Here is a 14361-nt window from a genome sequence, read left to right on the forward strand (position 1 = left end):
CTGGGCCCGTGAGCCACGGCCGCTGGGCCTGCGCGTCCGGAGCCTGTGCTCCGCAACGGGAGAGGCCGCGGCAGGGGGAGGCCCGCGTACCACAAAAAAACAAAAACAAAAACAAAAACAAAACAAAAAAAAAAGATGTTAAGAAAAAAGAGCCTTTTCTTATCTTTTTAAGCATTTGTTAACTCAAAAATATGAACAAATCCTTGAAGGTCCAGAGATACCTATAATGGTATATTTCACATAATTCAGAGGTGAGGTTGCAAAGGTCAGGCTTTAAAATGACACTGGTACTTCCCAGATGTGTAGGACAGACTATCTCCTAGTATGTGTGAAAAGTTCTCTAATTATTTATGACAGTGGTGGAAGTTGCCAAGCAAATTCCAAAAGCTTTCCTCCCCTCCCCCTGCCAAAATAATACCGTCAAATCTCGTTACATTTGTACTTTATGAAGAGGAGCCTTGTGTTTTCAAGATTACTCTTACTGGGCTAAAGCATAAGAAAGACCTCAAAATGCATATGCACCCAAAAGCATTTAAAAGCACGTTATCATGGGAAAGAGAACCACAGGCTTCTTTCCATTGTTATTGTTACTATAACAAGATATTTGCGCTGTTTCACATTATAAGCATATTAAAGAACAGTCATCTTGGGATAGAAACAGGAAACAGACTTACGATGTGTTCGATGTGCCATTGTCTGGACTCCCTGGCTCAGCATCACCTTTCTCTTAAAAAGGAAGAAAATACCAACATGTGAGTGTTAGAGCCTACAAGATTTAAGAGAGGTTCAATATATTTCCACACGCCTACTCACAATCATTCAAAATGTGCAGCAGGAGGCTTTTAAAACATCTTTTTTATTGTCCAAGAACCGGATTTGCAAAATAATTTCTTCTTTGTAATACAATGGCCCGGGCAAGGATCTATGAATAGGTACTAAGGAGCTGTTTGCAAACAACCAGAGGTTCAGATGGAGACCCTGCCAAAAGATGAATACCTTACAGATGGAACCTGTTTCCTTCTACTTCTTTTACAGAAAAGTTAAGGAAATAAACCCCATTAGCATTCTAGATGCAAGGCGTTTTGAATTCTGATCCCTTCTGCTAACACAAGCTAAACCAGGGTCAGGTGGCATCAGAACTTGGAGGAGAGAATTTTACACAACACTGAGGTTGCACGCTAGCTTACAAGATTCCCAAGAATTACAGCCCCCAGAGAGCCCCAGCAGCAGGTTCTGGGGTCACCCTGTTAATGCAGAATAAGATATAAATCAGAAATCCTTCCTGGCCATCTGAGAGACTAGCTAAAGAAATGTTTCTGCCATCTGTGGTCACGGAGGATTGAATAGGTTTTAATGAAGGGAGCCTGGAACCAGTTCGTTTTTTGTAGTTTTAAAGGGCAAATTCCTCTTGCAATTGACATAATGTAATTCTTAGATCCTAGACCATTGATGGCTTGAAACCATACATCCTTGTACTGTAAGGCGCTTCTTTTTATTTTCTTGAGGCTAGGGGATGGAGGAAGGTCCTGACTGCCATTGTGAGTTAGCTGTGGTTAGTTAGGCTGGTTATGTAGTGCTAATAGTTTAACATACCCCAGAGAAGGTTATGAGTTGCAAGAGATGGGCCTGATGGTGGCAACTTGCTTTGCTTTGCTCCTTCAAGTCAGGCCTGGAGACCTCACAGAATCCCCCAGGATGCTGTTTAGGGCTTCAGGCCTATGTCCTGTACCAAGTCCCTTTTGGCAGCCGTAGCCATTAGCTTATCGTCACCGAGGCTTGGGAATGACCCCCTAAATTACATGATGAACACATTCAGAAGATATCGTCCAAACTGAACTCAAAAGTAAACTTCATAATTTCTTTTCCTTTTTGTTCTTTCAAACAGAACGGTTGTGAGAGAAAGAAGACAGTGACATAGAGTGCACACATCTATCTCAGATGTAACTCTGTGCTAATGTGTGTCTACACACTGCTGGGACATCCGTGAGGGACACAGTCACCTTGTGAAAAAGTCGCGACATCTATTTTAACTGCCTCAGTAGCAAACACTGACGGAGTCCCAGTACGCGGGAAACCATGCTGAAGTAAAAATAGAGGCAGAGAACTAAGAAACTTGCTCTAAAGCGTGTACGTTCATAATATATTTTGTCTTCCGGGCCAGGTTTGTTGTAAACTCACTTAGGAGACATGCAAGACCTTGTCAACTGGCTTTTGTGCTAGAAACTAACCTTAGTACTCTCCAAAGTCACTTTTCCAATGAGAAACCACGATTCCTGACAGAATCCTAAAGTACAGAGTTGTAACACCTGCATTACCTAAGATAAAACTAAATGGAGGTTTAATTTTTCTCAAACATAGCGATCTTTTTTTTCCCTTTAATTTGGAGAAAGTGGTTACTTTCCCTGGTCTGTAGCTGCCAGAAGTTACCCCACATCCAATCATCCTCAGGAATGTAAGCAGCAGGCTCAGAGCCCGGGCAACAGTGAACATTTCTAAACAACTCATGTCATTAAAAAAAAAAAGGAAATCGATATGATACATGAAGACATTGTTTGGATGTCTGAATAAATATGTTTTACCTTGACCAACAATGCTGCCAGACAACCCGCGGGCTGAGAGGACAGAGGCCTTATTGCACATGGGATCTGGGGGCTGCAGGAGTCGAGACCCGGCTCGGCGCAGGGACAAAGCTGCAGCTGATTATCTCTGCTCTTAGCAGCACTTATGTTGTGGCAACAGGGAAAACAGAATAGGTTCTGGCAAACAGGAAGGATGCAATGGAGCCAAACCGGGCATTTATGAACAGTCGGGGAATGAATGCTCTCAGCTGATCATGAATTAACCTTTTGGGGGAAAAGTAAACGCAGGATGGAGTCAGGAAGTAAAACTATGTTTGCCCTTCAGAAAGAATGAAACACAAAATTCTCCCCAATATCTGGAAATTTTAGGTGATGTAATTTCCGAAGTTAACTTGAAGTGTCTATGTGCACAAGCCATGGAGAATCATAGGCTCTTTATCAGGACCCGAGGGAAAATGATGAAAGTGAGCTGGGAAAATTCTCAGTAAGGGTTTTTCAGTTGGGTGCTCAGGAGACGTTTCCTTTCCGCCGCCAGTGAGGACTGTTGGGGGTTCGTCCTGATTATTCCAGCTGTTTTCATGATAGATTCAACACTGCTCTCCTAGGGAAGGAACCTGCATTGATCTTTAAGACACTGGGCATAAGAGATAGGCTCAGGTGCAGTGTGGTCATTTTGCAGGCGGAAATATAATTAAAGAGAGAAAGAGAGAAAAAATGAGCCATAGAAAGAAAATGTATACAGTCATACTCACATATAAATACATATGTATGTGTATATGTATATGACATGTATACTTTCAACTTGACACTCCATATTTGTCTACCTGAGTCTTCCACAGTGCCAAACATATATTACATGCTCAGTGTATGTCTTCTGTCTGATGACCTATCATTAATGCAGCGTCCCACGCTACAGGGGGAAAAGAGGAGAAAGGTACACATACCACTGAGATGGTATACAAGTCAAGGTATGAAACAGCTTGATGCCTCCAATAGGTCACTTAAAAAATTACAGTAGCTACACGTTTAATCCAATAAATCTACCAAGGACTTTTATGACGAGTAGTCTGCCTGGAAACATAGATAATATCTAATTCACGCCCCTTCAACTGAAAATGACTGCACTGCTGGAGTACCATAAGTAGCGCTATGAAAAGGAAATCAAAATAGGCCTAGGCTGTGTTCTGCTTCGAAGGCAAGTTTTGCGGTGCTACCACTTTATAATAAAAGTAATCTGTGCTCACGGTAAAGAAAAAAAAACTGAACAGTAGAGAAAAGGTGACCACTCTGCTTGCTTTTTTCATTAGTCCTGTTAGCCCTGCGACTATTACGCTAAGTAATATGCTTATTTCTAGATGAATCAACTTCAGACAGTACGTAATAATTTCTGATATGAAAAATGAGAGATAAGATATTTAATACACTACCACCTCCCTTCCGCTTAAAATTTTTGTTAGTTCTATTATACTTTAGTGTCTAGTGGGTATTTTAACTTCGAATAAATTTAACCTATTTTTTGATTAAACAACTTCTGACAGTACCTTTTCTTTTATACTATGCAAAGTGAGGCAACTCACATCCCACTATGCACAGCTATACCTTTCCTCCTGCATAGCCAAGATTTAAAACATTTATATTCTGTTTAGTAACTATTAATGAGTCATCCTCATTAACATTAATTTAATCAATAATTTAATTTTGGGAATTGCCCGTAGGCCATGAGAAAAATTATGCATGAGTAACGGAATTTACAATATTATAACAACATAAATATTAGTCTCTAAGGAACAGCAGAGGGACTGGACCTGTACATAGGGACTGCCACTACACCTGAACGAAGGCAAGGGTTCCCAGTATTTACGTCAAATGGATTCTCATTCTTATATCTCATCATGGCACAGGTTCATTTGTCTCAAGTAAAGGCTATGCTTTTCCTAAAGAGAAATTCAACAGAGCATGCATGTAATGTGTACAAAAATGTTTATATACAGTTTTTAAAAAGTAAAATGAGTTAACTGTAAAAACACCTTCCAGGCCCAGAAATGGGACATGGACAAGAAATAACCCAGAAGCCTCCTGAGCTTGTGTCCTCTTCAAGCCCAGCTAGCTAGCAATGGATTTTTGTGTTAATCATTCTCCCTTTCTTGACAGTTTCTGCCACCATGAATTTGTAAATAAAAGTCTTTAGTTTTTCCTGCTTTTAAATTTCATATGAATGCAATCATAGTGTAGGCATTCTTTTGGGATTACTTCTGTCATTGATATGACTTTTAGGTTCAGCCAATGTGATGTGCATAGCTTTGGTTCATTCACCCTCACTGCTTGTGCAGCATCAAAATCTGCCATTTTCCTTTATTTGACACTTTTTTGGTGTTCTACTTAAGAAATACATCAGAAAGATGTTCTCTATTACCTTCTGCAAGTGTATAATTTTACTGTTCACATTTAGGTCTTCTACAAATACCTGGAATAGTTTCTGTATATGATGTCAGGTAGGAGTTAGTTTCCTTTTTTTCCCAATTATTCTGGTACTATCTATTTAGAAGCCCATTCTTTCCCCATTGATCTACATTGTTAGCTCTGACACGAATCTAGTTTTCATAAATCTGTGGTCTGTTTCTGGGTCCTTTATATCTGTTTCATTGCTCAATTTATTATTATCTTCATTCCTTAGCTAAAACATTTATTCATTCATTCACTCATATAATAATATTAGTAAGGCAAGGCTGCAACCTGGTTCTTCTTAAGGAGTGTCTGAGTTATTTTTGGTCCCTTGTTCTATCAAATAAATTTGAGAATCACCTTGTCAATTTCCAAATACACGGCTGCTGTTGAGAAGTCAACTGGAAGTTTGTTACTTCTTTGAAGTTATTATGGGTATTTTAAGAATTTTTTCTTTACCTGTATGGCTTGCAGTTTAACTATAATATGTCTAGGGTGGACTTCTTTTTATTTATCCTGCTTAAGATTCATTGGGTTTCTTGAATCTATGGGTTAGTGTCTTTCAATTCTGGAATATTTTCAGCCATCATCTCCTTTAATATTCCCTCTGTTCTCTTATCTTTTTCTGGAATTCTAGTTAAATATATTTAGGCCTTCTCACTTTATACGCCAGGTTTGTTAACTTCCTTTTCATATTTTCCATTTCTGTCTCTCTAGGCTGCATTCTAGATAATTTCTTAAGTTCAGTTTCCTGATTCACTACTTTTTCTTCACCTATGTGTAATCTGCTGTTAAACCTGACGAAAGAAATTTTAATTTCTGTTATTATTTTCTAACTTCTAGAGGTTCTGATTAGTACATTTTCAAATGTTTGTGTTCTTTATCATATTTTCAATTCTCTCATTTCTGTAAATTAAAGTAAGCACTCTTACGTTATATTCTGGTCTTGGTAATTCCAATTCCAGAGAATTCCTTGGAGTTCTAATTCTCTGCTGTCTGATCTTTTTCCTTGCTCTTGTTTCATTGTACATAAGTGTTTTTGACAATGAGTGCTCATTTCCTTAGGAATTCTATTTCTATTATTATTTATTCTTATCCATTTTCTTTTTCTGGTATTCCTACTAGCTGGATTTGACCTTTCCACCCTGACTAATCTTCCATGTAACTTAACTTCCTTTTATATTTTCCATCTGACTTTTGCATTATATTCAGAAAAAAAGATGTTTTCAACCTTATATTCCAGACTTCAGACTTCAGCTATTATCTATTAAATTTAAAAATTTTGTCAACCCTATTTTTAATTCCAGAGTGCTCGTTTGTTCTGTAACTGCTTCTTTTTCATACCAATCTGGTCTATTTATTTGATGCAAATAATTTCAAATCCTTCTGAAGACTGTAATTACATTTGAAATTTTTTTCTTCTGTTCGTTGAATTAAGTAGACTTCCTCTGGGTCATTCCTTCTCTTTGGTGCTCCTGGGTTATGTATTCACATCTTTGAATGATAACAGGCTGGTTAACAAAGGTACTGGCGTGGATTTCCCATATTAGTATATTGATCCATTTTGCTAACATACGTCTCCCTTGTAGGGAAGGGCTGATTTAGGGCTCTTTCTAAGTGGACAGGGTATGTTAACTGGAAGGCTTCATTTAGGGTTCAGGAGAAAATGGGCCTCAAGACAAGCTGGGAGCCCTGACTGCTCTCTCACTCCCCAACAAAAATAGGAAGTACTTTATTCTGGGTGTCTAGCATTTCGGTTTATTTCCTTCTTGAGAAAAGTTGGCTCTTCCTCCACCCATCAGAGATATCTATGTTTAAGGTCTGGTATTATCTCAGAATCTATTCTGCTTCTCTCTTAGGTACTAGCTCCCAACTAGAAGTTCTAGTTAGCTGTTCATTTTCTTAGCAAATATTACTATGGTTTTTTTTTTTTTGTATTTTGTTTTTTTGAGGGAGGAAAGCCAGACTGAAAGCTCTGTATGAAAACCCGCTAGGATAGTGGTAGAGGAGTAATGGGTGGAAGAATGGCCATGTTCCTGTCACTATGCACAGTCCATGCCTCTTCTCTGTTGGGGATGAGAGGAAATCAAGTCTCTCCTGGAGCTCCCAAGGACATTCCCTCTACCACCACAGCTTGTTCCTGTTTGGTTCATTACTTTCCTTTTTTCTTTTTCTGGGTCATGACCTTCCCTGCCCAGGATTATCTATCTAACAGTAGGGTCCTATCCAGTCTCCATTTTCCAGACACTCAGCTGAATTTCTGGTTCTCAGTGCTGTTACGGATTTATTTCCATCACTATTGCTTTATGGTTAGTTCAGTGGAGACCCTGAAGGGAGGGAAAAAAGTGCTTATGCTCAGGCTGCCACCTGAACAGGACAGTCTCACACTTTTAAAAAACTGTAGACATACCTCACCTGTTTTAATATTTAAGTTTCTCAATACTTAATTAGCTTCTATTTTATAATATTAAATTAAATTAATTGGCAATCAGCAAACTGGCTAAAGCAGCTCTCTTTAAAAAGATTTGGATTAAAAAATAATTTTCTGTTTAATTTATACACTCTTTTCTCTTAGTACCTACACAATTTAGTTTTTCTAATTTCAAAAAGATAAAAATGACTGACCTAAAGTGGGGAAGATCAGTCCATCAATACACATTTTGTTTCTCTGAAGTACAGTTTTTTCCTATTTTCTACGTATTTACTGGAGTCATGACTCCCCAAACTGAAATGATTCCAAACCAAATACAAGAAACAGCACAGGAAATGCTGGTGGGACCAGCTGTCCTAAAATTTCCAATGTGCTATGATCTACAGAGGACACTCCAATTTTTATTTTTATTTTTTTATTTTCCATTATGGTTTATTACAAAATATTGAATATAGTTCCCTATGCTATACAGTAGGACCTAGTTGTTTAACTATTTTATATATAGTAGTTTGTATCTGCTAATCCCAAACTTCTAATTTATCCCCCCTTCCCCTTTGGTAACCATAAGTGTGTTTTCTATGTCTGTGAGTCTGTTTCTGTTTTGTAAGTAAGTTCATTTGTGTCATATTTTAGATTCCACACCTAAGTGATATCACATGATATTTGTCTGACTTATTTCACTTTGTATGATAATCTCTAGGTCCATCCATGTTGCTGCAAATGGCATTATTTCATTCTTTTTTATGGCTGAGTAGTATTCCATTGTATATATATACCACATCACTACGATTTTTAAATAGTGATATTACCTTTTTATAGATGTGCTTGGTTTTGAGGGGGGGGGGATTTATTTGAAAAAAAAAATCCCCTTACCCCTAGAAAAGAGAAAACCAATTACAAATGCCCTCAGATGATTAAATGCCAGAGGGATTTATACCACACCATGCAAGTGCCACTCACAATTCCACAGAAGATAGGTCTGCTTTTACATAATCTCAATTGTAGTATCAGCGAGTGAAAGTTATGGCATGCTGTAAAAATATGCCAGATGCAAACAGAAATCTTGGACAAGAATTCATACTGAAGGGACAGAAGCAACATTTTGGTGGTCAAGGTAATGGGTTAGCTATTAACTGCAGAATCTCATTTTCATCATGTGCAGAATGGAGATGTAATGCCTACTTCACACAGGTGTGGTTGGGATTAAATAAAATAGCACAAATAAAGAAGAGACTGAACACAGACGGGACTGAACAGCTGTTTTCTTTGTTCTTCTTTATGCCAAAGACTCCAAGCTGAGAGAAGGTACATATATTCTATTATATCTATTTTCTCCTCCCTTTACCCTGAACTGTTTAAATTCAAATGGAAAGAAATAGTGAGGAAAGCAATGGCAATTCTTCCGTACACTCTAGCCTTTGGCATATGATGCTGCTGCCTGCACACCTCATGGACCTAACCATGCATCTCCTGATCCCTTTCCTTACTATTACATTTATTAATTTCTACAGATTTCAAGTCCCTTGGCATTTCACCTCTTCTCTGGTGCTACAGTGCTCACAGCCAATTCCAGCAGAGGGTGGGGTAACTAAGGGATATTGCCTATGGATCATTATGCTATCATCCCCCTACCCTGACCTTTCTCTGGCTGTGCATTAAAAGTCTGGGGCTTCCCAATGCATTTGTCTGGATGTCTTTTCTCCACAATCCTCCTGCCCTCACAGATGCTCAGTAGGTGAGCCTCAGTTCCTAAGATGCATCTACTGGCTCAGAGTGATTTTCACGTTCAAACATAGCTTTGAAATTTGCAAGGGATGCTCTCAGCCGGCTGGCTGGTCAGGAGACTAACAAAGCCCCATCTTTGTGGGTGTGCTTTCACGACATGAATGGGGTAGCTTATGCATATTTAATGCTCAAGAAAACATTAATGTAATGTTAATACCAATTAACAATTATAATTAATACCAATTAACAATTAACAGTGTTAATTGGTATAAACAGTGCCAAAGAAGAGAATTAAAACAATACTTCATGGAATGATATTCTCTCTTTGATGATGACACCCACATGTTTTATTAGACATTGCGTTCAGTAATGAAATTCCTTCCTGGACCCTTTGGTCTGTTTCTCCCTGGAAGAGGGCATGGTTTCTTCATGGATTCTACGAACATTTATCATGAGGTCTTCTGATCTCTTTACCCACCTATTTTCTTTCAATTTAGGTAACTCATTAGCTGCCTTTAAAAATTTTTCCCCTCACACATACCAGAGGCCAACTATAAGAAAGGATGGTGTTCCTTCCTCCTAGGTTTGGTTTGAAATTCACCATTTTATGTTTTGGCCCTCCCTCCCTTGAATAAAAAGAGAGAGGAGCATTCAAGGTCACCATGCATCTTATCCATTTTGGGTAGCACTTGAACAAATGGCCCTCCTTTCCCCACTTGATTCTGTCTTTTAGTGAAATTCTTTTAAACTTACTATCTATTGCATGCATCTCCCCTCCTCACCCGCTCCACCCCCTCCAACGCCCACATATGAAGCTACAGAGAGAAACTTTTCTTACTTGGATTACTGTGTCCCGAGGAAGTGAGCTGAGAGTCCTAAAAAAAAACAAAGAAAGAAGAAAGAAAAACAAGAAATATCAATTAATTTTCTTATTTTGACTTTCAAAATGTAAGTTGAATATGAGATATATTACTGGTCATTCAGAACCTAATCACGGATCATAATCTCTACCAGCTACCGAAATGAGAAACATTTACGTGTTTGTTAAGCAGTTCTGGTAATAGAGCTCACAATCACTTCTATGTTGCATTACAGACTTTTTGTTTTGTTTATTGAGGTGAAATTCACGTAACATAAAATTAACCACTTTGAATTGAACAATTCAGTGGCATGTCATACAGTTACAATGTACTAAACCACCACCTCTATCTAGTTGCAAAATATTTCTATCATTCCAAAGTAAAATTCCTTATCCTTTCGGCAGTGTTTCCCTATTTCCCCCTCTCCTTAGTACCTGGTAAGCACACACACATGCACATGTACTTGTTTGAGTCCTTCTTTTCAATGCTCGTTTTAAAATTTAATTAATTAATCTATTTTTGGTTGCATTGGGTCTTCGTTGCTGCGCACGGGCTTTCTCTAGTTGAGGCGAGCGGGGGCTACTTTTTGTTGCGGTGCTTCTCATTGCAGCGGCTTCTCTTGCTGCAGAGCACGGGCTCTAGGCTTGTGGGCTTCAGTAGTTGTGGCACGTGGGCTTCAGTAGTTGTGGCACATGGGCTCAGTAGTTGTGGCACGTGGGCTTCAGTAGTTGTGGCTCGTGGGCTCTAGGGCGCAGGCTCAGTAGTTGTAGCGCACGGGCTTAGTTGCTCCGCGGCATGTGGGATCTTCCCGGACCAGGGACTGAACCCGTGTCCCCTGCACTGGCAGGCGGATTCTTAACCTCTGCACCACCAGGGAAGTGTCCTATATTATTGACTTTTAATCTAACCCACTTCCCTTTGAATGTACCTTCACTCTCACCACCTTTCTGCAGACGAGGCTGGCAACCATCCCATCGGGGACACTCCACTGAACAACTGCTGTCAATCTCACACTGGTGGATAGAAAGATTATTACAGATTTCCACTTATCTGAAATGGCAGAAAGCCAGTACTATGTGGTATTTGAGTTCAGGTATTGATCAGGTAAACAGTGATTGAACCTGATTTTATTTCCATTAAAGTGAAATGCTAAATTTTGTCCTGGGAATTCACATCCTCTTTCCTTGCAAATGTCCTACTTAATATGAAATATACAGGAGAGTTATAAAAGAATGAATGAATTGAGACAGGGTCCATGAAGGACTACTGCCCTGCCCAGCTGGCTGCAAAACCCTGGGGGCCCCACGGAGTGTGCAGATCCTTCATCCTTCACCGAGCCAGAGCCAGGCTGCGTTCAGAGCAGAGGGCAACAAGCCCCAGGCACTGAAGCCCTTTCCGCTCCTGTGTCTCCTGCTGCCCCATCCAGACAGACACCCTTACACCTACAGCTTCTGTCTCAAAGGCCTTCTCTCCCTGTGTGAACATCGTCCCTGAGTAGATGCCTGAGGCATGGCTCAACACGTCTGCACACTGTCAGTTCAGCCTCCTCTGCGAGCATTCAAGGAGGCCTGCTAGGTTCTCTGCTGGGTCCTCAGGGGTTACAGAAGGGAGGGTACAAAGCCCTTGTCTTCCGGGCCTGGGAGCCCAGTGAGTCAGCAGAGGAGGTGATGTGTATGCAAATTATGAGAACCCAGGGCTGAAAGGCATTTCACCACTGCTGTGTGGGAGTGCTTCAAGCCTCCATAGCCTGTCCTCATCCTTGGGATGCGTGTCCTGCCATTTTCTGTTTTCTGCCTGGCACACTTCATTCTTCCTTCCAGGCTCAGAACAAAAAAGCTCAAGGGTTACCTGTTCTTTGAAATATTCCTGAATCTCAGAAGGACTTATTTGCTTTCTTTATGTTTATACTACACTGTGTCGAATTTCCATTACAGGAATTGTCTTTTTAACTACGACTCCTTAAAAAAAAAAAGCTTTATCAAGGTATACATGATATAACATAAACTGTACATATTAAAGTATACAACTAGATAATAAATATAATAAAAAGAACGCTATTATTATTAATTGTCTTGACCCAAGGATGGCTCCATCCTATTAAGTAGCATTTGCTATTTAAATAACAAAAAGTAACATTTATTTATTTTAAAAAAATTCAGAAAAATAGGCAAGTATAAGACAAAGTTGCCTGTAATTCCTAACAGGGCATTTCTGGGGTTACTCTACTGCTTTTAATTTCCCACATTCACTCAGCAAGTGTGTGTCACTCTGATGGTCACGTGCACAAAGAGGAGAACCACTTCTTAGTTACTTAGAAGAATATCTGCAGTTGGAAACTTGTTCTTCTCCTTTTTTAAATCCTGCATTCCCAATACCTAAACTACTGCTGGGTACACAGGAATCCCCAAACTTCTTCAAAGGTGGTATTTAGTTGGGAAGTAAAGTTTTACAAATCACTGTACCGAAGGCACAAATTACCAAGTGCACTGGTAGCTGAGAAAGCCATTCAAGGAAGCACTATAATAAATACCATATTTCATCAAACGTAACAAAACTGTATAAGGCTGTATTACTTCATGTATTACTATGGGAGAAAATGGCTGCCAATTAATTGTAAAATGCCATCAGCTGTAAAACAAATCCTGATTTTGGGGATCTTAAAATGTGAAAAAAATATGCACCTTAAACCAATAAAATATAGTTGTTCTTAAGCCATGTTGCTGATGGAGGGCAGTCTTTATCCTGTGAGAACACTCCTTAAAAATGGCTTTTTGGAACCATCTGAGGACTGCTGTACTCTTATCTCCTCTTGCTTGTCTGTCAATACATCATTAGAATTACAAAAGGCAAGAAAGGGAAATATATCTTCTTTGATTTTCAGACCTCCACATAAAGCTAATTACTCTAGGGAAAAGCACCACTTGATGTGGTTTGGTCTGCCTCCTTCCCCACCAATCACTTTCTTTTCTCTAAAGCTCAAAACAATTGAAATAATATAAATGACAGTAAATTTAAATGTTTACTTTGAGGTAATGAAGTAAACAAAGTTTTAGCCCAAGCATTTTGTGGTCGTTTCTGAAGCATGCTAGGAACCCAAAGAGGGAGACATATCATAAACTTCCCAACTTCCAAGCACTTTCCTTCACACTTGCTGGCTTTCATTCTCCTTGTACTGTATAGAGAAGACAGCAATAGGATTCTCATTTCTGTAATCATGCTAGAACTCTTCTGACTAAGGCTTTAGAAACTGATCAGCAAGAATAGTTTCCAACCAGGTCTGATCCCATCAGATCTGGCATTCACTGCCACATGAAATGCTCGTGAAATGCCATTAGATCTGCACAGATGCCTTCGGAGTATGGAAAAAGTTCTACAATTTTAGTTCTCTATTTGCATTTCAGAACTTATGAGACTGCTACAGAAATCGAGGGAAAAGGACAAAGCAAATTCATTTCTTTTTCTTGGTTGAAATACCTCAGAATGGCATGCATTCTTTTCTTTACCAAATTCAAGAACTTTTGAGATTTGAAGAATAAGGCAGGCATGTCTGGTAGTGTCTGTCTAGGGAATTGTGACTCCAAATTAGGCCTTCAGAGAATAGAAAAAAACATCCAAGTTCAGTATCAATTGACTTTATTATATATTATGTCCTTCAATACCCGGACAAATTGGGGAAATTCTTGGAAGTATGTAGCTAATTAATTTAGTGGTACTGGTAACTCAGAAAGCACATTTAAATCGACTTTACTTGTGAGGTCAAACTGCTCTTTTAATCTCAATAAGGGCTTAATTTCATTATTTATTAGTCATTTTGGAGATTCTGCCATGCAAATTCCATAAACAATTCTAGCTCCTACATACTAGCAACTGTGATCATCTCAAACATTAATAGTCTAATTAATGAACTGCAAGCCTCCAGCTGTCAGAATACTAAATAGTTGAGACACAGGTTAAAAGAGGTGCACTATGGGTGAGAACCAGGGATGTCTTTGAAGTAGGCACAATCAGGGCTGCTCCAAAGACGTCTGTATCTTCATTCCCAGGCCGTGTGACTATGTTACCTCTCATGGCAAAAGGGACTTTGCAGATGTGATTCAATTAACTATTTTGAGTTGGGAGATTATCCTGGATTATCCAGGTGGGCCCAGTATCATCACAAAGTTCCTTATAAGGGAAAGGAGGAGGCAGGAGAGTCAGAGAAGATGTGACAAGGAGGTCAGAGGTCAGCATGATGAGGGCCACAGCTAAGTAAGAAGGGCAGCCTCGGGCTTCCCTGGTGGCGCAGTGGTTGAGAGTCCGCCTGCCGATGCAGGGGACGCGGGTT

General features: G+C 39.4%; 1 protein-coding gene across 1 annotated transcript in view; it reads right to left on the reverse strand.

Moving 5' to 3' along the window:
* AFF3 (ALF transcription elongation factor 3) overlaps positions 1 to 14361 on the reverse strand; it is a 586002-nt gene that overhangs the window by 182809 nt on the left and 388832 nt on the right. Inside the window, exons 7-8 of the mRNA XM_028496803.2 lie at positions 10016 to 10052; positions 675 to 726 (exon numbers count right to left, since the gene is read on the reverse strand). Coding sequence (XP_028352604.1) covers positions 675 to 726; positions 10016 to 10052 — 89 coding nt within the window. The remainder of the gene's footprint in view (positions 1 to 674; positions 727 to 10015; positions 10053 to 14361) is intronic.

Source organism: Physeter macrocephalus, chromosome 12 (genome assembly GCF_002837175.3).
Source record: "Physeter macrocephalus isolate SW-GA chromosome 12, ASM283717v5, whole genome shotgun sequence".
In the NCBI taxonomy this organism is placed as follows: Eukaryota; Metazoa; Chordata; class Mammalia; order Artiodactyla; family Physeteridae; genus Physeter; species Physeter macrocephalus.